Source organism: Phyllostomus discolor, chromosome X (genome assembly GCF_004126475.2).
Source record: "Phyllostomus discolor isolate MPI-MPIP mPhyDis1 chromosome X, mPhyDis1.pri.v3, whole genome shotgun sequence".
Classification (NCBI taxonomy): Eukaryota; Metazoa; Chordata; class Mammalia; order Chiroptera; family Phyllostomidae; genus Phyllostomus; species Phyllostomus discolor.
In genome coordinates this window covers 100419105-100443332 of record NC_050198.1, presented here as the reverse complement: position 1 = coordinate 100443332, position 24228 = coordinate 100419105, and the positions used below count along the sequence as shown (strand labels likewise).

Here is a 24228-nt window from a genome sequence, read left to right as displayed (position 1 = left end):
CACTGGCTTGTTTTTTAGTTAAGGGGGTTATCCTCACTTACACTGAAGAGATTATTTGTTTTTTAGAGTTGTATTTCTTAGATGTTTTGGTAATGTTTTTGATCTGTTTATAAAGGAAGATTTTTAACTTGGGTCTTTACATTGTACTTAACGAAGCTGTTCTTTTTAGGTGTCCAGTTTATGTGGGATTGCTGCTGTGAGTCTGTAAAAAAAACAAAGAAATCTCCAGGATCAGGATGCATTCTCGCCCACTGCATGGGCCTTGGTAAGACTTTACAGGTAAGAACATGAAGGTATTCTATTCTTGTACATTTATTGATTCAAGAATATGGGATTCTGTTATGTTCCTGCACAGTTATAGAGGCTGGAGATAAAGCAATGAACAAGAATAATAAGGACTCTCCCCTAAGAAGCTTGTGTTCTGGTGGTGGTGAGAGATTTTAATGAAATAAAATACGAATATGTATTTTCAGATAGTAAATGTTAAGGGAAAATAGAGGGGGAAAGTGTCTTTGAGGAGGTGATATTTGAGCAGAGATCCTAATGAAGTGAAGGAATGGGTTACAGGCCAGTAAAAACGGCAAAGCTTCTGAGGGAGGAGTGAACTTCCTTTACAAGTTTTTAACAGTCTGTCCTCCTGTATTAATGAGAACATAAAATACATTTCACCATTAACATACTACATTTATGAATGACAGAAATTATAGCAGAGATGTAAAATTAGTGAATATATGTTGTAATTTTAAGCCATAAGATAATTATTGTAGATTCAGAACTGTTTAAAATAGAAAAGGTACTCTATAACCCAATTCTCTCTTAAATAGGCAGTGGTGTTTTCTGAAAGGTTATAGGAATGTTCTGTGAAGACCAGGAACTTGGTAGCTTTTTTGGTGTCCTTACTTCTTATATTTGTATTATTATTATTGATCAAAGAATCATGGATTTTAGAGTTGGGTCTTAAACATCATGTAGTCCAACCCCCTATTATCACATACAATATCTCTTCCCTTGTACTTCGCCTGCTTTGGAAATTGTGAGCATATTTATTGCTTAAAGCCAAGAAAACCCCACAACTATTAAATTGTAAGATCGCTTGCTTTATGAACTTTTGGTGGATATTAAAATGAAGGTGGCATCTTAATTTGCTTTCTTGTAGGTGGTGAGTTTTCTTCATACAGTTCTTTTGTGTGAGAAGTTGGATTTCAGTACAGCTTTAGTGGTTTGTCCTCTTAACACTGCTTTGAATTGGATGAATGAATTTGAGAAGTGGCAAGAAGGATTAAAGGATGATGAGAAGCTTGAGGTATTATATTTTAATGTTTTATTACTAAAATAACTGTATGGAATTAGTATGGTAAAAAGATTTTTCATTATTAGTGATGCATGTTTCAGTGGGGGATTTAGTATTTGCACATTACTGATATCTACCTTTAAAACCCTGTTTTCCCACAAAAGGTCTCTGAATTGGCAACTGTGAAACGTCCTCAGGAGAGAAGCTACATGCTTCAGAGGTGGCAGGAAGATGGTGGTGTTATGATCATAGGCTATGAGATGTACAGAAATCTTGCTCAAGGAAGGAATGTCAAGAGTAGGAAACTTAAAGAAATATTCAACAAAGCTTTGGTTGATCCAGGTAAGGTATTAACAGGCACCGAGAGGTCTCTAGCCCCTCCAGAGGTCGAGATGATGTCACATTGCCTAAAGGTGCTATCTTTGCCACCTGTCCCATAATCATATTGTTAGTGAAGACTATCTGCTGTGTTCCAAGCCACAGGTTCCCCCAACCTCCCACAAGCAAAGCTCCCCTGAACTCCATCTTCTGTCACTGTACCCCAACCTGTTCTTCAAAATCGGTCTGTGGTGCCAAAAGGGTTGGTGACCGCTGTCCTAAGCCATTCACATATTTTCAAAGTTAGCACATAGACATCTGCATCGTTACTTTTAGTTCTGCATCATTCGTTATACCATAGGTTTATTAACCCCCCCCTTCCACAAGCTTTTAGGTTGTTTTCAGTTTGCTACCTTAACAAACAGTGCTTCAGAGAATATATGTCTTTGAAATATGTACTTGTGAAAGTGTATTTTCCTAGGACAAATTCCTAGACATTGAAATACGGATTAAAGGGTGTAAACATTTTACATTTTAACAGATTTAGGTTAATTTAAGACTTCCCACAAAGAGTGTGTGGGAATACCTGTTTCACTACACCGTCGTGGACATTTGAACGTTATTAGGTGGGGGAAATCATTTAAATTAGGACTTCTCAACCGCAGGCCACAGACCAGTACTGGTTCATGGCCTATTGGGAGCTGGGCCACACAGCAAGAGGTGAATAGCAGTTGAGCGAAGCTTCCCCAGTGTTGCCACCTGAGCTACACGTTACATGTCCTTCCCTCCCTCTGTGCACCGCCCCAACCCCCAGCCGTAGAGAAATTAACTTACATGAAACCAGCCTCTAGTGCCAAAAAGTTTCTGGACTGCTGATTTAAATAACTTGTATAAAAATATTTTTTTGGAGGGAGGGGGTTTGGATTCAAAATACATGTGCAGTCTTTTAATACAAAGCTAGCTATAGATTTTAGCTGCTGAAACTATATTGATGAAAAATACATTTTTACTATTTGTGTAGCTGTATCTGAATACTAAATAATTATTAATCAATCATACTGAAGCAGTTACTTTTCAAATCATGTGGAAGATGAATTTTCTCTAATGCCTAATAGATGGAAACTGCTGTAATTTCAAATCAGTCTTTAAGTGATATTAGTGTATGTTAACCAACAAGGAAATTTTGTATGTGGAATACTTTATCAAACAATATGTGTGTTATTTTATTTCTTTTAAAAATACTTTATTTATTTTTAGAGAGCAGGGAAGGGAGGGAGAGAGGGAAAGAAACATCAATGTGTGGTTGGCTCTCGAGCCTGGCCCACAATCCAGGCATGTGCCCTGACTGGGAATCAGACCAGCGACCCTTCGGTTTGTAGGCCGGCACTCAATCCACTGAACCACACCAGCCAGGGCACATGTGTTATTTTAATAAAATAAAATTACACATTTTTTCAAAAGAGTCACTCAGCTGAGATCTCTTATAACTTAGAAAGAAAGTCTTCTCCCCACTCCTCATACCAACATAACAATCAGTTCAGCTGTCTTTATCAGTTAAATTTCCCCCAGCAGTGAGTGTTATTTGGCGTAAGTTAAATGGGAAATACTGCATGACCTATAATGATTTATATATTATTCCTTAAAATGTAACTTGAAATTTGTCTTTATACATATATATGCATTTCTCTTATCCTTAGGTGATAGTTTTTACTTGATATGCTAGTGCTGAAGTGCTAGTACATCTATAGATACTGTTTTTTATTTATAAAAGATATTTGTTTTTTCAAATACTTCAAATCTGTTGGTAGGCTCTTTTCACCCTTGTGATTATTCTTGTCTATTTTTGAGTAACATCTATAGTAGTACTTTGATACTGTACTACTGGGATATAATTAACACTAGTTTCTGCCTCATGAAGCTAATATAGCAGCAGATAAAATGTGACTATTTTCCTTTAAAATTTTTTAAAATTATTTATTTACTTACCTTTTAGAGAGCAGGGAGGGGACGGAGAAGGAGATAAATATCAATGTGAGAGAGAAACATTGATCTTTTGCCTCTTGTTTACTCCCTGTCAGGGACTGAACTCAATCCAGGCATGTGCCGTGACAGGGAATTGAACCAGAGACCTTTAGCTTTGTGGGGTGACGCCCAACTAACTGAGACACTCTGACCAGGGCTAAAATATGATTGTTCTTATAAGAATGTTGTTTATCTTCCCATACAAGCAGCACTGTGAAAGGATTAACTTTATTTACTTAAATTGGTTACATTTTCACATTTGCTATATATTAATTAAATGTTGTTTTTCTCTACATTTTTATAGGCCCTGACTTTGTTGTTTGTGATGAAGGCCATATTCTAAAAAATGAAGCATCTGCTGTTTCAAAAGCTATGAATTCTATACGCTCAAGGAGGAGGATTATTTTAACAGGAACACCACTTCAAAATAATCTCATTGAGTGTGAGTTAATACGTGCTATTGTGTGTAGACTACCATGTTAGCTTTGCCGCTTTGTCACACGCCTTTCTTCTATTTAGTATAGTCTCTGACTATGATCTGTATAAACCCATCTTACCCTGCTGTGAAAGAATGCCTTACATTTCGAGTGGAATTCTTTATAAATAAGAATGATAAACTACAGTTAAGAGGTGTGTCGTTGTGTTCAAATGGATAGAATTTGAAGTATATAATAAAGCATCGGAAGTCTTCATGGTTGCTTTAAAGCAGAGATGCATTTATGAGTACTAAGGCGATTTTGTAACAGAATATATCTAATTTGGGGGCAGATACTATACTGGTAGGAAATTGAAAAGAAATGCCATTTGTGAATATTTCAGGAAGGTGGACGTGGGCAGGGAGAGCGGTGTAGGATCCATGTCAGGATAGAGTTTGTGGAGGCGGAGGACAGCTGACGTGAACCCAGGGAAATTGAGTTGTGAATGTTTCTCGTTTGAATTTGTATGTAGTGCCACTGAACAGCGGACATGAGTTATTCAGCAATTAACAAATCAAAATTTCCTATTATAATCTGTCATAGTAGCTTTTTGTTATTTTTATGTTTCCATTCATTTAGTGTGTTTATAGTAATTTAACTTTTTTATTATGTGTAATACTGCTCATTATTTCACTTTAGCCTATACTTTACTTTTATCTGTTCTGGTTTCCCTCTTTTCTGTTACCCCACTTATAGAAATGCTGTTTCTCATTGTGGTCCTGTTTGTATAGGGTAACTGATAATTCTGTTAAGGATTTCTGGAACCATATCAGTAATGTGTAATTTGATATAGTAGCTTATTCCATGATTTTATTGTTTTAATTCAGTATCTGTTGTTTTTTTTTTCACAGAATACTTTTCCTGACCATAAAAATCATGGTTAAAATTATAAAATACTTGTTTTATACTTCATATTTATTATAAAGAATACTGAGTTAGAATAAAATGTTCTTAGGTATTTTTTGAAACATTTATCTCTACAATTTATTGGTTTTAATTTGAATTTCTCATCCTGTTTATGTAATCCAGTTCTAGATCAGACTTGTAACCAATGTTTAATCTACACTTGTTTTGGTGTTCTTTTTTGTAGATTAATTCTAATGCTTTTCCATGGCATGCATTTCATTTTTTTGACATTAGCATCTTATCAGGGATTTTTTTCTGAATCCTTTTTGCTATTTTTGTTTTTAATGAACTAATATCTTCTCTCTTAGACCATTGCATGGTTAACTTTATCAAGGAAAATTTGCTTGGATCCATTAAGGAGTTCAGGAATCGATTTATAAATCCAATCCAAAATGGCCAGTGCGCAGATTCTACCATGGTAGATGTCAGAGTCATGAAAAAACGTGCTCACATTCTCTATGAGATGTTAGCTGGATGTGTTCAGGTACAAACACATTTCATAGTAATAAAATATTGTTTCTTCATTATATTGCAATCCCAAAGTGTTTTTTGATTTTATACTTTGTGTTTTCTTCCCCCTTTTTCAGTATGTAGTTTCACAGTTGAATCTCTTTGCATTGTCTTAAAAAGTTTAGAAAACATTGATTTTTAAAATAAAATTCCATTGAGAAGTTTAGAACATAATTCATTTGCCAAGTGTGTGGCTTGATATTTTAATATGTAAGTGTCTAGATTACTCAGCCTTAAGATAGGGAGTGTGTAAAAGGAACACAACTATTATGACTAAGAAACTCCTGTGCTCAAAATGGTTGTAGCAAAGGCAGTTATGACCTGTAACAGGTGGCATTGTTAATGGTAATCCTGTAGAAACAATCTTATTATTGTCAAGTACAAACCAAAACCTGAATGGTCTAGTAGTGTTGTTTATATACCCATTTTCAGTGAACCTTTATTAATGAGTAGATAAATATGTTGAGACTGAGCCAGCAATTAATGGCTCTTAAGATCTGCACTTTTACTTCCAACACTAAATACTAATGGTAGCCAAAAGCATAGAGCAAATGAGACAGGCTGCCCTTTTCCCTGAATATACTGCCATCATATAAGGCATAGTCATCCTGTTTGTTCAGGTTGGCCACAGGTACTAGCAAGTACTTGGTTTCTGTTTTGCTGCTACTACCTAGGCAGTGGTTTTTCAGTTTTAGGTAGTCATTTGTGTCTTGCACATTAGTGTTCTTTCCTATTCCTATAATTATGGTTTCAAGAGTGCTTATACGTGGCTTGGTTTCTCAGTTGGGCACAGATTCCCCCGGAGTTCTGTGTTATCCTCTGGCACATTGGTGCATGTTACACATAGGGCAACTCAGTGCATCCGACTTCAGTTCATCAGTTTCACTGTATGATTAAAGCAAGTCTTTTTGCCAGCAGTACCTAGTACATCCCCTACCCACCTTTTCTCTTTCCCTTTTAATTATATATAGAGGAGACCATTTGAAAACCTAAATTAGTCACTTAGTAATTATGACCACTTCCATTTAAAACCTATGTTGCAGTATCTTTTTACTAGTACATCATATTGTATAGTCACGAAATACATTAACTGCAGTCACATGGGGATCATTGTGTGATTCAAGAGGGTAAATATGTTTAAGATGTTTTCTTGCATGTTTGGTAACTTGTTTATGTCTATCTTTTAGTGGCAGGCAGTGATAATTCTTAGAGCAGTTGGTTGCTGTCATGTTTAGGTGAACTAACTTGCGTTCTCTTTCTTGTTAATTACAGAGGAAAGATTATACAGCATTAACGAAGTTCTTGCCTCCAAAACATGAATACGTGTTAGCTGTGAGAATGACTCCTATTCAGTGCAAGCTCTATCAGTACTACCTAGATCACTTAACAGGTAACAAATACACTTAGTTTATTGTTTTTATCTTCTCTAAAAATACATTCTTTTTTTAAGATTTTATTTATTTATTTTAGAGAGGGGAGGGAAGGGGGGAGAGAGAGAGAGAGAGAGAGAAATATCAATGTGCGGTTGCTGGGGGTCATGGCCTGCAACCCAGGCATGTGCCGTGACTGGGAATCGAACCTGCGACATTTTGGTTCGCAACCCACGCTCAATCCACTGAGCTACGCCAGCCAGGGCTAAAAATACATTCTTTTTCCGTGGAATGCTACCTTCATATTTTTACCATGTCAGTTCTTTATCAATTTTGCATTAGAATAAAATGGGTGTGCTTTGTAAAAGCAAAAAATGTTTCTAATTAAGAAGCATTAATATTGTCAAGATAAAATTAAGGAATAAACTGGTAAAAAACCATATACATGAATAAAACTTCATTTCCATCCTTTTATTTCAGGAAAATTATAAATATATTCATAAAAGATACATAAAATTTCAGTGTATTAAAAACACCAACCACATTAATAATGAAAGGCATAGAAATCAAATCCATGAAATCATTTTTCAGTTGTCAAATTGAGGAACGTTAAGACAGATTGTATATGATGCTCCCGATGTTATAATAAAAATATGTATAAATGCCTAAAATACACCAAAATGTTAACAGAGACTGTTTTCTGAGTGGTTTCATTATGATGAACTTTCAGTGTATTCATTATTATTTTCTATGGACTTCTGAAAATACAATGAGTAGGTATTGTTTTATCATCAATAAACTGTGTGTGTGTGTGTGTGTGTGTCTTTGTCAGTGTTCAAAGAACAAAACTTTGTCTCTGTCTTGGAGTGGGAGTTCCTGTTGGTCACTTGATTCTGATACCTTTCCCCAAGTGATGTGCCAGGTTAGAGAAGAAAGTCTAGAAGGTTCCCTTTAGCCATTGTGAATACAATAATTGATCAAAAAATAATGGATGGTTCAAGTGTACACACATTAAAATGGTACTTTATATTATAACAGTAGTTAAAGTGATGCTGTTTGTAACAGTAGTACATTTTATAGAGGACAATTGTTTTGCTTTGGGGAAAAACAGGATTTGAATATTAGTATTTTATAGAATTGCTTTTTTGCTGTATTACAAAAATAGAATTTTCTTGTTGACCTTTAGAAGAAAATAACTTCTAATAAAGAATGTGTTTTCATTTGTATGTCAGTCAGAAACTGTAAGATTTATTATACCATCCTGTTTTGAATGACAGTAATTATAGACATAATTAAGTAACCAATTACATTCTAATGAGACAGTTACTTTGTAGTTTAAGAAAGAGGGATGTTCAGACCTCCCTTTCATTAATTTCTGAATAATAAAGGGTGCTAAACTTCATCATTTAATTTTATATGTTTTCCATTTAAATTTTTTTTTTAGGGAAAGTGCTAGGTACTTTGTTTTCAAATATTAGAGAATCAGTGTTCTTTAATAACCAGTAGCAAAGTGTTAATAGTTCTTACATAGATGTTAAAACATACTCTTTTGAAAGCAATGCAATATTTAAGGATTAAGGTGTCCCGGTTCTTTGTGACTTTAATTGATGGAAATAAATATTTAAAGCACTAATTGCCAAAGCTTTAAATCTCTAAAAGATATGACTGTTAAGTTGCGATATGCTGCCATAAATCTTTCAGTTATAAAAAGGTCTGGGGCTTCCCCCAGACTAAGTGTGACATTTTATTTCCTTCAAGTGTAATAACCTGAGTTAATAGCCCCTTTGGGAAAACTTCCATGAAGGGCCAAATAAGTTATATTCTCACTACAAACCATGATAGTATTTCTCCCAAAATGGCCCCCACCTGTCTCACTTGCATTTAAAATGTTTGGTGTTTTATCTGTTATATATTCTAAAAATGTTTTTGTTTCTATAGTTGACTCTTTTTGGACTTTACTTAGTTTTAAGAAGTTCACTTAAATTTAGCTTTTTTTTATTTTTTTATTTTTTTATTTTAATCATTGTCAAAAGTTTGGTGTTAATTTTGGTAGTGATAATTTGTAATATTTGCAGAATTAATGTCATAAGGGACTGACTTTTAATGAATTTCAAGGAAATGAAAATCTGCACTATTTTAAGGCATGCAAAAATGGAGCACATGAAATCACAACTCACAGAATGGGAGGAAATATTTGCAAATCATGTATCTGATAAGGGATTAATATCCAGGATATATAAATAATTCCTGCAGCTCAACAACAAAAATCCCAGACAATCCAATTAAAAAATAGGCAAAGGACTTCAATACATGTTTTTCTAAAGAAGATATATGAATGGCCAGTAAGCACATGTAAAGATGCTCTACATCCTCACTAATTATTAGGGAAACAGAATTCAAGACCACGAGATACAAACCACACCTGATAGGATAACTACTATAAAAGAATAAGAAAAAGAAAAAGAAGCAACATGTATAAAGGACCCATAGACAAGGACAGTTCTGGGGAGGATTGAATGTGGGAAGGTAGGGTAAGAAGGGCAGGGGAGAGCAATGGGGGAAAAACAGGGACAACTGTAATTGAACAACAGTATAAATTTTTTTTTAAGACAAGGAAAAACAAGTATTGGCATGGATGTGGAACAATGAGAACCCTGGTGCATTGCTCGGTGGGAATGTAAAATGGTGAAGCTGCTGTGGATGAAGCAGTGTGGCAGTTCCTCTGAGCTGAGCATAGATTCACCATAGGATTCAGCAAATTCCACGTCTGGGTTTGTACCCAAAATAATTGAGAGCAGGAATTCAAACAGATACCTGCACACTCATGTTTACATAGCAGCATTATTCACGATAGCCAAAAAGATCAAAGCAACCCAGCTGTCCATCAGTGGTTGAATAGATGAACAAAATGTGATGTGTGTGTGTGTGTACGTGTGTACACAGAAACACATACACAGTGGCATATTGAGTATATTACCTGAGGAATTGTCATATATGTCCTTTACTATGTTGAGGTACTTTCCTTTTATATGCATTTGATTGAGTGTTTTAATCACAAATGAATGTTGTGTCATGTCAAATGCTTTTTTTTTGCATCTACTGAGTTAATCATGTGATATTTGTCCTTTATTTTGTGTACGTGATGTATCACTGCCAAAGGAGTTCGTGGCACAGATCAAGTTAAAACCCCTAATTTTAGAAACACCTTGGCTGAAATAGAGAATTCTGATGTCTAAACATTAACTGTTTTTTGTTTCATCAGGTGTAGGTAATAGCAACGAAGGTGGAAGAGGAAAGGCAGGTGCAAAACTTTTCCAAGACTTTCAGATGTTAAGTAGGATCTGGACTCATCCCTGGTGTTTGCAGCTGGACTACATTAGCAAAGAAAATAAGGTATATCAAGTAAAAGGTCTCTGTTGGAAGCAGAATATTTTTAGGAAAAAAGTTGATCTGTGTAGACTTAATGTATATTTGAGTTTTCTTTTGCTTCTTTTGTGGTATAGTAATTCAGCCTGTTTTATTTCCAGTTAATTTCTATATGTTTGAATGTATTATGATTATAGAGTGAGTGCTAAATGTTAATCTTAACATTTTTCATAACCATAGTAAAATGATCAAAACTAAGAAATGAACATTGTGTGAGTACTGGTAACTAAACAACAGACTTTAATTGGATTTTCTTAAGTTGTGTACTTTTTTTTTCTTATGATCACTCTAAGACCTCACATTACATTTACCATATTTTGCCACATATAATGCACAGGTTTTTTTGCCCAAATTTTTTAGGGCAAAGCAAGGATGTGCATTATACATGGGTAGTACTAATTCAGTATCGATGTAAATGTTTTTAATTTTTTAATTTATGCTTATGTGTTAAAAGTGTAACTCTAGAAAACAATAATGATATCTGTATGCAAAATAATGGATTTTACAGTACAAAAACCAAGTATCTAAATATAAATAAATAAATAATTGAATTAAAAATTAAAACAGAAGATTTCCCCCCTGAAAATTCAGGCCAAAAATGTGGGTTCTCATTATACATGGCAGAATACAGTAGTAGTCATATCTGTCATGTTGCATTTATTTTTTCTAATGAGAGTTCCTCAGTTCTACTCTGTCTCATGGCAGTTAACTTACTTTTAAGAAATAAGTATCATTATACTTCCCAATGTAAGTTGAAATAAACTGTTAAAACACTCATCATTTTTTTCTCTAGGGATATTTTGATGAAGACAGTATGGATGAATTTATAGCTTCAGATTCCGATGAAACATCCATGACTTTGAGCTCTGATGATTACACAAAGTAAGTTGAATGTTTTTGTACCCTGTGTTGACACATTAAAACTCCCTGCTTGCTGATGGTCCTGAAGATTGGCATGTGTATCTTTACAAGACTTTTCTAATACTTTGAATTTGTTCTTTATTGTAGAAAGAAGAAAACAAAGGGGAAAAAAGGAAAAAAAGATAGTAGCTCAAGTGGAAGTGGTAGTGACAATGATGTTGAAGTTATTAAAGTCTGGAATTCAAGATCTCGAGGAGGTGGTGAAGGAAATGTGGATGAAACGGGAAACAATCCCTCAGTTTCTTTAAAGACGGAAGAAAGTAAGTCTGATGAATGTTGCCTTTCTTATGGAACATTGTTTAGGAATATAATTATCATGTCACTACATTTTCAATTATTAATTATTCTCGCTCGCCCTGGCTGGTGTGGCTAAGTGGGTTGACTGTCGGCCTGTGAGGTCAACCTGTGAACTGAAAGGTCGGTCGCTGGCTTGATTCCCAGTCGGGGCACGTGCCTGGGTTGCAGGCCACGTCCCCAGGTGGAGGTGTGTGAGAGGCAACCAATTGATGTTTCTCCTGACATCATGTTTCTTTCCCCCCTCTTTCTCTGTCTCTTCCCCCCTTTCTAAAAATAAATAAAATCTTAAAAAAAATTATTCTCTCTACTTGGCTCAAAGGAATATCTTTCCTAAATTGGAAAGCATGTAGGATGATCAGGTACACATGACAATAATAAACACCTGATGGCTGTTTAATTTTAAGCAAGCATTTGTGCTCTCTGGTGTTTTCAGAGGAAAGAAAAAAAGGAAAAAGTAATGTTTATTTACATGTAAACTCTGTATTTTATTTCATGTGTTAGCTAACTTAATTCTTGGCCAGCCTTGGTGGAATTCAGACCAACATACATTCAGTCTCAAAGCCACAATGGTCATTTCTCTTAACAATACATGAATAACTGGGAGAATTTCAGGGAATCAAGTATCATTGTAATTAATTTCATATAGTGAAACTATTTTTAATGGTTTAGTCTTTTTCCTTTGTAATTCTCATCTACTTTCGGTTTCCTCTGTATCATGAGTGAAAGAAAACATGTGTTCAGAATAAAGTATATCGTTTGTACAAACAGTCTAGGTACAATGAGCCCCTCTTATCATGGAACACTTTATATCAGTACAGGGAACTGTTTACCATTCAGGTTCCCAGACAACAGCCAAGGGCCAATCTTAAAAGGAGGCTTTTCTAAGATGAAATTTTAGTTTACTATCTTGAAAGATAGTAAAGCATAAACAGAACTTGACTGGGCAGAGAGGAGAAGAAAATAAAATACATAAAAGGATACGTATGGAATTTTGCAGATGTGCAATGGTTAGGCAATTCATTGTGGTTTCAGTATAAATGTTTAATCAGCTTTCTAAATGTGATGAAAATCACTAGGACCCAGCAACAAAGAGGGAGCTGATAAATAGTAAGCTCAAGAAGGTGTACAATAGGGATATGGTAGCCTTAAGACTAGCAATTTTCATTGTCACCTACCAGGAACAGAATACTAGACCTTGAACCACTTAAAAGGTGGAGAGTTCTTAGAACCCAGATTAAAGCTGAATCTCTTGGAAGGGAGAAGGTACATATTTCATGGAAGAAGAGGATAGAAAAAATTGCCCTTCAATTCAGGGAAAAGACAAGACAGCTTGTTTTTTAGCCCTGGGCTCTGGCTTGGGCAAAATAGTTTCCTTGGATTCATCATCATGGGCCGGCCCTCACATAGTTTATGGTTTGAAGTTGCATTACTCACATAGTCTGCAAATCTCAGGCTAAAGTACTGACCTCAAAAGTAATTCTGGATTGGTAATCCCCTGGCGTGCCTGGCAGGAACAGATGCAGAATCACTATGGAGATCTGTGACCTCAACCTGAGCTACACAGGATTCTCCAGTATTACAACTACACTGAAAGTAAAATGACAATTAAAAAAAATACAGTACAGGGTCTGGCAGAAGTAAGGCCTGCTTGAGTGTGGTTGGTAGGGTAATAATGTGGGTGTCATAATTTATAGTTTAATTTGAACATTTCACCTAAAATGTCATATGGCGTGCTTGAGTGTGATATTGGTGTGTCACAGAATTACGAGTTTATGATTTTGTGATTAAAAAGGAGCGTTATTTGTGTCAGACCTTGTATGTTTGAGGAAATAATTAACCTCAGGCAAACATAGCAACAAAATAAGTTAGCAGTCAACATGAAGAAAGTTAACACATAAAAGAAACGCAGGATTCAATTTTCAAGAGCAATAGATAACAGTTATTTTATAAAGACTATGAAATAAGTATTTTTAAAGTAAAACTTTTAAAATTATAAAAAACTTTATGCTGGGCAATTTAAAACTTAGGTGAAGCAGAGAACATTCTGGAAAAATGTAACAGCATTGAATGTTCATTGCAGTTATTTCCAGTAGCCAAAAATTAGAAATAACCGAAATGTCTATCAACAAGAGAACTAACAAATGATGGTATGTTTGTGTAGTGGAGTTCTGCATGGTAGAATGATTGAATAAGTCTTACTTTGAAAAACGAAAAGCTATATTGAGTTAATAATTTACAAAATGGTAAAATTGTATGGTATAATATAGTAAGTCCTCACTTAATGCTGTCAATGGTTTTGAAACTTTAAGCATAACCATGTATAATGAAACCCGTTTTACCATAGGCTGATTGGTGGAAACAAGCATTAAATTCCTGTGGTATCTCATTAATGTTACACCAAAACAGCTTTGAACAAAAGAACATTATTTGAGGACCTGCTATAATTTAAAAACATATAATGTACAGCTTAGAGATACACATACAGTGAAAATATAAAAATATACACAGAAATAATAAATATATAATTTAAGATTTTAGTTACCTCTCCAAAAGAATGGAGAGGAAGACAAGTGAGTGGGTGAGGTCACATATTAGGGTTCAAGTGCATCAGAAGCAGATTTAACAAGTCTTCAAATTTGGTAAAAGTGGGATGTGGAAACACAGCTGTTCATTACATTCTGTATACATTTCTGGGTATGTAAAAATTTTTTAATCAAAATATAAAGTAATTCACATTAAAAAGCAACTGAGAGAAGGTACAAAAACAGGCTGAACCTGTACATTTCTCCTTTTGAATTGACTTGTTTACGTTTAGATCTATCACATTATTTTGTGTCATTTTCTTCTTACACCTTTTATAGTCAAAGTTTGTGGTAAAAATAATAAAAACATTGAATATGACATGGTGATTCTGGGATCAGTATTGGTTTTAGTTTTCCAGAACTCTAGAAGCACATTGCAGTGTTTCCTGCCCATGCCTCTGAGATCTTTTCTCTCTTGATGCCTCCGTCAGCCAGTCTCCCCTCTCTTTCTTCCTTTCCTTCATTTTTCTCTGTCTTTCTTTGGCTCTTTTTCTGTCCTAGTACCTGTCTTTTGGGATGTGTTTTGGGGGTTATTTATGTCTCAGGTCTGGGGGACTCTGCCTCTCAGAATCTCTGCATTTCTCAGCCCCCTACCTCAAGCCTTTCTCTGACAATATAGAGAGCACACGCGCGCTCTCTCTCTCTCCCTCCCTCCCTCTCTCCCTCCCTCCCTCCCTCTCTCTCTCTCTCTCTCTCTCTCTCCCCACTTTCTGTCCCTCCCTCCCTCCCTCCCTCCCTCTCTCTCTCTCTCTCTCTCCTGTGGGGGCCTTTTTTCTCTGTGGGCAGGAGCATGCATGTGCGTGCTTGTGTTTTGCTCCTGTCTCCCAAATCCCTATCTAGTCTCTTTCTCACTCTCTCCTTAGGTTGGTCTATACCTGTCTCTCTTGTTCTCTTTCTTGGTCCCTCTCTTGGGGTCATTTAGTTTTCTTCCTTATTTACCTACTTATTTATGTTTCATTTATTTTATTTAGGTAAAGCTACTTCCTCTTCTAATCCAAGCAGCCCAGCTCCAGACTGGTACAAAGATTTTGTTACAGATGCTGATGCTGAGATTTTAGAGCATTCTGGCAAAATGGTACTTCTCTTTGAAATTCTTCGAATGGCAGAGGAAATTGGGGATAAAGTGTAAGTTCTTTCCTATTTTATTATACAAATGAACATTTTGATAACCCTTCTATTATTTAAACAATTTATTTGAAGAAATATGTTTTCTTTCTTTCTGAAGATGTCATTACTTTGCTTAGTGTAGTGCTAGACAACTATCTTCCTTCTTAGCCACTAGTTCTGAGTGCATATTCGGGTTATTTCTTTAATGCTGTTTTTTCCTGCTGGCTATTGCGCCCTGAATTTCTTCCCTTGAGTCAAGCCTGTAGTTGATATCTATGTTTTACCATCTTCAAACTCATTTTTCAATCCATGGAGCTCAAGTTTTACTCTTTCACTTTCCGGAACTTTTTCCCACCTCAGGTCCCTTAATTACCTTTTAATCTCCAAATCTAGTGGATATCTCTCAGACTTTATTTTATTTCACCTCTCTGGCTATTATCTTTATCATCTCTCCCTTGTTTTCTGTTCCTGTTTGTTTTACTTACAGCATCTCTGCCCCCATTTTCTTCCCTGCATTCCCCAGCCTCATACTTCAAATTAGTGTTTTAACAATATACTTTTATAATGTTGAACCAGGCTTATTGTCTATGCTGTTACAATGTCCCAACATCTTGTCACAAAATATTTTTAAAATGTATCTGTATGGTTTTAATAACAATTGAATGCAAGGCTAAAAAATCACTCATCTTTGGCATTAGTCAAAGATGACTCCCAGGTTTCCAGCCTAATTGGCTGGTGGATGACAGTGTCATTTACTTAACATGGACAATATTAGGGAAAAATTAAGTTCACTAAAGATAGTAAAGTATACTAAGCTTTAACATACTAAGCATACCAGATAGATAGCACACCCAGTCATGCTCTGGCTATGTTGAGTAGCCTGTCGGATACTCGGGAGAGATGTGAAAGAGAAAGTAGATATTTAAGTTCTGAGTTCCTGAAAGGTAAGGAGAGATTGTTGCTGCAGACATGCTCATGCTTTTTTCTACTGTCAATTGTATAGTTGAAAATTATTTTTTATTTGGGTACCAACAAGAATTTTAAGAGTGTAGAAGAGATTTGGTGGTTTTTTAATTTCCTAACCAATGCAAGACTCTCTCTACCATATTTATCATACATTTTCCTACCTCTGCTATGATAGAACATTTGCCATCTTATAAGGCTACCTATAGTTGAATACTTCAGATTGTTACAAAATATGTCCTTTACTTTGTACACTATTCCTATAGCTGTTTCCATTCTGGTCTAAAATAGAATATATCTCCTGCTTTTTTTTTTACACTATTATTAGTGATCATTTTTAGTTAAAAACCCAGCTGATGGATGTTATTAGTGTTAAGACTATAAAACTAGGCATTTCCAGAATTGTGATTACCACTATTCCTTATCTAACATTTCATTATGAAAATTTTCAAACATAAGGAAAAGTGGAAAGAATTTTACGGTGAATACCTATATACTTGTCACCTAGAATCAATACTATATTCTATATTGACTGTGTTTTCTTTATTTCATATCTATTTATGCATCCATTGATCTTGTTTTCCTGATGTCTTTTAAAGTAGGTTGTAGACATCACTACTACAATTTCATTTATCTTTAAAGAGTAGGTTTATCACTCTTCTCATTTTTAGCTTCTCCTCTCAGTTCATTGATTTTTGTATGGCATGATTTCAGTCCTGACCACATGGTCTCGAATATACTTCAGATTTTAATACCCATCTCAAAATGTGGTTGCGGTAAACGGAATGCTCCAGCTGAGTTTTTATTAACACAGAGCTTTTAGTAATGCCGGCTCTTGTTTATTCTGGACTCTATACACCCCTTCAAGGAATCCTATAGAGAGGTTTTCCAGTTTGGGGGAAGGAAGAAATTTGACTACCCTTCTAGGTTCTTTTATCTGGTCTAATAAGAAAATCAACATGAAACAGATTAAGAGAAAATAACCAAATTTAATCACATATGTACATATGGGAACCCCACATATATGACAGTGTGAGAGATTGCACATACAAGAGAGGTTCAGAGACAGGAAGGTGATGTGAAGTATCTATGATATCCTGAGCTAAGCAGTGTGGTAAAATGCCCTGAGGATTCAGAGGGGAGGAGGAAAATTTGCAGGATAAGAACAAGTGTTTAGTAAAAAAGTTACTTCTGGTAACAGATTCTCTTGAACCTTCAAGGTCTCAATTACCTTCAACTCAAAATAATCCACATGCCAAAGTAGCACATCTGGGAGATACCTGTTTTGATCCCCATTACAGCCTCTAAATAACACTGTTGATTGATGTTGAAATTTGTGGTCCACAAAGATACTTGGAAAAAAAAAAGAAGCACTGTTAAATCAGACTCCCCTATTTTATTTGTGCAGTTGATCTTCTGATCCAAATATGTGGGGGAGTGGGCAAAATGGGTATATAATTTTTTAATAGAAAATAATACAATAATCAGTCCTGGCTGGTGGAGCTCAGTAGATTGAGCTCTGGTCTGTGAACCAAAGGACAAAGGGTCGCTGGTTCAATTCCCAATCAGGGTACATGCCTGGGTTGCCAGCCAGGTCCCCAGTAGGAGTTTGTGAGAGGTAACCACCCATTGATGTTTCTCTCCCTCTCCTCTCCCTCTCTTCCCCTCTCTAAAAAAATAAATACAATCTTAAAGAAAATAATAAAATAATTAATAAATAATAATAGAAGAATAAAGTCTGTATTTAGCATACTCACAACTATAAACTTTTGCTCCACCCTGTAAAAACTTGATATTTCCACAGGGTGAGAAATAAATAAATTTTAGTGATTTTAGCCAGTGATATGTTGATAAATGGTTAACAGCTGGCTCTCCAAATGAATGAGTGAATAGATATATATTAGAGAAAGCAGAGAAACAAGAAAGGAAAGCCTGATTTGTAACATTTACTGATTTCCATGGTATAAGTGCTCCCACCGCAGCCAATTCAACCCTCCAACATGATGTCAGAGGTGAAGAGAGATGTTAACAGTCCACTTGCTTGTTTCAAGCTATTTAGGAGCCAACTCAAGCACACCACTGACTTCAGCTCAGCCCTTCTGATTGATTTTTCTTTCATTTAAATATTAAATTCTCATTTAGTCTTTATCCCCAGATTTTAGATATGTGTGAATTTGATAAGTATTGTCTTTATATTTTCACATGGGTTATTTATTAAATAGATAAAGCCAAAATAGTTTACATAAGTATAAAAATTATTACTAATCAGGACAGTAGTTCATATTGTCTGCAACTACAAAGGGTTAACATAAATAACCATTAGTTTATTTATTATGGTCATTTGGTCCTAATAACACAACCTCTTTCATACATAGTGAGACTTACCTGAGCTCAGTAGTTCTCAGAACCCACCTTAATACTGACTCAAGTCAATTGTTTTCCCAAACAGTAGCCCAAAATCCAGAGTAATGCCCATTAAATAATTAGTATTTCTAAGAATTTAAGTCTCCTGGTTATATGAAGTGTTTAAAAACTTAATTTGTAGTTCAGAGAGAATTGACTCAATAAAGTTTTTGATTCTGGGAAAGATTACCGGTCTACTGAAGGATCACGGTATGGCCCCTGATCATGAACACTGAGCACCAGGAGTACATTCATTTACCTCCCAGTACTTCAGCAGTACCAGCTGGTGGAACTAGACTCCCACAGTGCAGTTCGGGAAGCCGTGCAGTAGGCGATGCATATGTTGTTAACTCCCCACAGCTGTTTCACAGTTCAAGTTGTTTTAGGTCTACTGAAGCTGAAGGCGTCTAGCAGTGAGAGGGAAGGATCTTTTGGAGTCATAGCACCTCTCTGTCCTACATTAAACCAAAGCAAAAAAAAAACAAAAAACAAAAACATGCTTGCTACAGGTGCCTATTTCCTTGTATACAGACCTACTTTGTTTGCATATATGAGGGAGAGAACAAATTCTCTGACATTCTTTCTAGAATTTCTTCTCACTTCCAGGTGTGTGATTATTATGCCCACTTCTCCCCAACTGGGGAGGTCACAGCATCGGTTTGTGAACTGTTTGTCAGAGCTTTGTAAGTCGATAACCTAAAGCAGAGGGTGAGGAGCTGTGAACACTTTTTCTCCTCCCTCAAAGCCTAAAACACCTTGCTTTTATGTTATTTTTTTATTTTAACCTTACATAAGACATTATGTGAACGAACAGTTTTCACAGCTAAAAAGGAGTTAGAGAACTACTGGGGAAAGAGAATCGAGAATCTGCAGACACATTTGAAATAGAATGGCAAAGTATTTAGAATGTGTACAATCTAACATTACTCTGATACTTTTAGTGAGAAGTCTTTTTTCTCATACTCTCTAAGCTGTGTGTTTTGCAGAGTAAAAGTCCTTGATTTTGGTGAAGTCCAGTTTATCAACTTTTATTTCATAGTTGCTAGTTTTGGTGTCATGTCAAAGAATTATCTAAGCTCAAGTTATTAAGATTCTTTTCTGTGCTTTTGTAAACATTCTGTAGTTTTATATTTTACATGGAGATGTATGTTCCATTTGAGTTCATTTTTATAAAAAGAACGAGGTTTAGGCCAAAGTTCATTTATTTGAATATGGATGTTCAATTTTGCTAAGATCGTGGAATTGCCTTTACCTCTTTGTCTAAAAACCAATGAACTATACTATGTGGCTTTCTACGTGGGCACTCTATTTTGTCCCATTGACTTGTGCTTGTCTGCATCAGTACCACACTGCTTTCCTTACTGCAGCTTTGGACGTGTTGAAATCCTGTAGAGTTAGGCCTCCACATTTTTCTCTTTCAAATTTGTTTCGGTTACTCTATGCTTGGCATTCCCATACAAACTTTAAAATCAGCTTGTTAATTTCTACCAAAAAAAACCCTTCTGGGGTTTTGATTAATATTATGTCAAATTCTTGTATGAGTTTGGGAAGAAGTGATATCTTGACTATATAAATCTTCTAATCTGAGAATACTCATCTGTTTTTTTAGACTTGTTTTCAGCCAGTCTCTCATATCTCTGGACTTGATTGAAGATTTTCTTGAATTGGCTAGTAGGGAGAAGACAGAAGATAAAGATAAACCTCTTATTTATAAAGGTGAGTTACAAACATTTCTATATTATAAGTTTTAAGACATTCATTTATACATCTCATATAAACATTTTAACAATACGAGAAAAAATAGTACCCAGATGCACAACCCTAATATGTTCATGTTTTTCTCCACTTTATTTTGATCCTTATTGATATAATTATGGTATTTGTTGTTGCAATTTTAGCATAAATTTAAATGCTTTATTAAAATGTAATTCACATAAAGTATAATTGAACCATTTGAAATGTACAATACAATGGTTTTTAGTATATTTCCAGAGTTCTGCAACTATCGCCACAGTCAATTTTAAAAAATTTTAATCACCACCAAAGAAGCCCTTTAAGCTGTGACCGTTCTACCTCCCCTTCCACTGCTTCCATACCTAAGCAGTCACTAATCTACTTTCTGTTTCTGTAGATTGACTTGTTCTGGACCTTTCATGTGAATGGATTCATATAATATATTGTCTTTTATGGCTGGCTTCTTTCACATAGCATGTTTTCAAGGTTCATTCATGTTATAGCATATGTCAGTACTTAATTCCTTTTTATAGTCTAATAAAATTTCATAGTATAGATAAAAACCCACATCTGATTACCCATCTATTCATTCATAGAGATTTAGTTTGTTCTCACCATTTGGCTATTGTGAATAGTGCTGGTATGAACATGCACATACAAGTTTTTATGTATTTAAACATGTTTTCAGTTTCTTTTGGATATATATATATACTTAGGATTGGAATTACTGGATTATATGATAATTCTGCGTTAAACTTATTGAGGAACCACCGACTGTTTTCCGCACTTGCTATACTATTTTACATCCCCTCAAGCCGTGTACAAGGGTTCAGATTTCTCCACATATTTGCCAACACTTGCTTTCTCCTCGCTTTTTTTTATTATAGCGATCCTATTGGTGTTTCATTATGATTTTGATTTGTATTTCCCTAATAATGCTTATCATCATTTCACGTGATTATTTGCCATTTGTATATCTTCTTTGGAAAAGATGTTTATTCAGGTCCTTTGCCAGTTTTTGAATGGAGTTGTCTTTTTTTATCTGTTACAGGTTATTATTATTTTTGGTCATTTTCTGCACACCATCTCTTGTCAGATATATGATTTGTAAATATCTTGTTCTGCGTGTTGTCTTTTCACTTTCGTGATAATGTGCATTGAAGCACACAAGTTTTTCATTTTGATGAAGTCCAATTTATCTCTTATTACGTGTGCTTTTAGTGTCATATCTAACAAACCATCATGAAATGCAAGTTCATGAAGATTAACCCCCGTATTTTCTCCGAAGAATTATGTAGTTTTCACTATTTACATTTAATTTCTTTATCCATTCTGAATTAATTCTTGTATATGGTTTAAAAAACTGGTCTAGTTTCATTTTTTTACATGTATCTGTTCAGTTTTCCCAACAACATTTATTGAAGAGACTGTCTTTACCCCATTTTATATTCTTACCTCCTTCATCATATTTTAATTGACCATATAGACATGGGTTTATTTCTGGGCTCTCTATCTGTTTTATCTATCTATGTGTCTGTTTTTATGCCAGTACTGTGGTATTGATTACTGTAGCCTTGTAGTACACTTTGATATCAGGTAGCTTAATACCTCCAATATTGTTCTTTCTCAAGATTACTTTGGCTATTTGTGATTTTTTTTGTGGTGCCGTATAGATTTTAGGATTATTTGGTCTAATCCTATGAAAAATCTCACTGGTATTTTGAGAGGAATTGCACAGAATGTGTAGATCGATTTAGGGTAGTATGGGCATTTTAACAATGTCAGTTCTTCCTATTCATGAGCATGGTATATATGATTCAGTGCCTTACAATTTTGCAAATACAGGTCTTTTTACCTCTATGATTAAAATTATTCCTAATTATTTATATAATTTTTATTCAAATATAAATGGCATTATTCTTTTTAAAATTTAATGTTGTTTTTAGTGAGAGACAGAGAAAGGGGAATGTGAGAAAGAGAGAGGCACCAGTTTGTCATTCTGCTTATTTATGTACTCATTGGTTGCTTCTTGTATGTGCCCTGCACAGGGATTGAATCTGCAACTTTAACGTATTGGGATAATGTTCTCTCCACCTGAGCTCCTGGCCAGGGTGGGATTGTTATCTTATTATCTCCTTCTTATAGTCGTTATTGGTGTATGAAATGCAATGGATTTCTGAATATTACTTTTGTATCCTGCTATTTTAGTCAATTAATTTGTCAGTTTTAATGGAATTATTACGGTTCTCTATATAAAATATCCTGTCATCTACAAATTATGAGTTTTACTTCTCCCTGTACAATTTGGATGTGTCATATTTTTTTTTCTTATCTGATTGCTATGGCTAGGACTTTCAGCACTATGTTAAAGAAGACTGGTGAAAGTGGACATCCATGTCTTGTTTTTGTTGATGTTAAAGGAAATGCTTTTCATTTATGCCTGTTGAGTGTGATGTTATGTGTTTGTTTTTATGTTTGATCTTTATTATGTTGAGGTATGTTTTCTCTATTCCTACTGTGCTGAGAGTTTTTATCATAAATGGGGGCTGTATTTTGTCAAATGCTTTTTTCCAAATCTGTTGATAGGATTTTTGTCCTTTATTTTGTTTATGTGGTATATCACATTAATTAATTTGTGGATATTGAGCCAAACTTGCATTCCAGGAATAAATCACACCTGATCATGGTGTATGATGTTTTTAATGTATTGTTGGATCTGGTTTGCTACTATTTTATTGAGAAGTTTTGCATCTATGTTCATCGGAGATATTGGCCTATTCTTTTCTATTATTGTGATATCTTTGTTGGTTTTGGAATTAGGATAATGCTGGCCTTGTGAAATGAGTTTGGGAGCCTTCCCTCCTCTTGCGTTTTTCGGAATAGTTGGAGAATAGGTGTTAAATAGTCTTTGACTAAATGATAAAATTCACCTCTGAAGCTATCTGGTCCAGGACTTAGGTTTGTCAGGGGTTTTTTGGTTGCTCATTTGATTTTGTTAGTAGTTATCTATCTGTTCATATTTTCTGTTTCTTCTTGATTTGGTCTTTGAAGATTATATGATTCTAGGAATTTATATATTTCTTCCAGATTGGTCAATTTATTTGCATATAATTGTTCATAGTATATTCTTACAATGTACTGTATTTCTTTGGTGTCGGTTGTTATTTCTTCTCTTTCATTTCTGATTTTATTTATTTGGATCCTCTATTTTTAAGTCTGGCTAAAGCTTTAGCAATCTTACTTATCTTTTCAAAGAATCAACTCTTGTATTATTGATCTTGTGTATTTTTTAGTCGGTTTTTTCATTTATTTCAGCTCTAATGTTTATTTCTTCCATCTACTCACTTAGGTCTTTGCTGTTCCTTTTCTAGTTCTTTTAAGTGTAAGCTTAGGTTGTTTATTTGAAATTTCTCTTTTTCTTTAGGCAGGCCTATATTCCTATGAATTTCTCTCTTAGAACTGCTTTGGCTATGCCTCATAAAATGGGGTCATTGTGTTTTCATTTTCATTTGTCTCAGAGTGATTGTTGATTTCTTCCTTGATCCTGTTGTTAAGCCATTCAGTATTTAGTTGTGTGTTATTTACCCTCCAAGCGTATGTTTTTGTTTTTTTTTTTTCAGTTTTCTTCACATAGTTGATTTCTAGTCTCAAACCACATGATCAGAGAGAATGCTTGTTAGTATTTCAGTCTCTTAAAATTTATTGAGACTTATTTTGTAGCCTAACATGGTATGTCCTGGGAAGTATTCCATGTGTACCTGAAAAGTGTATTTTGCTGCTTTAGGATGAAATTCTCTGAAAACTTCAATTAACTCAATTTGGTCTTATGTGTCTTATAAGGTGGCTGTTTCCCCATTGTTTTCTGTCTGGATGATTTATCCATTGATGTCAGTAGGATGTTG

General features: G+C 34.9%; 1 protein-coding gene across 8 annotated transcripts in view; it reads left to right on the top strand.

The window, feature by feature from the left end:
- Positions 1 to 24228, top strand: part of ATRX (ATRX chromatin remodeler) — a 183293-nt gene that overhangs the window by 107353 nt on the left and 51712 nt on the right. For all 8 annotated transcript variants that reach the window (XM_036017018.1, XM_036017016.1, XM_036017017.1 and 5 more), the window contains 11 exons: positions 170 to 279; positions 1157 to 1303; positions 1456 to 1633; positions 3936 to 4073; positions 5322 to 5497; positions 6796 to 6913; positions 10156 to 10286; positions 11113 to 11201; positions 11328 to 11500; positions 15091 to 15244; positions 20202 to 20308. In XM_036017018.1, the coding sequence (XP_035872911.1) occupies positions 170 to 279; positions 1157 to 1303; positions 1456 to 1633; positions 3936 to 4073; positions 5322 to 5497; positions 6796 to 6913; positions 10156 to 10286; positions 11113 to 11201; positions 11328 to 11500; positions 15091 to 15244; positions 20202 to 20308 (1521 nt within the window). The remainder of the gene's footprint in view (positions 1 to 169; positions 280 to 1156; positions 1304 to 1455; positions 1634 to 3935; positions 4074 to 5321; positions 5498 to 6795; positions 6914 to 10155; positions 10287 to 11112; positions 11202 to 11327; positions 11501 to 15090; positions 15245 to 20201; positions 20309 to 24228) is intronic.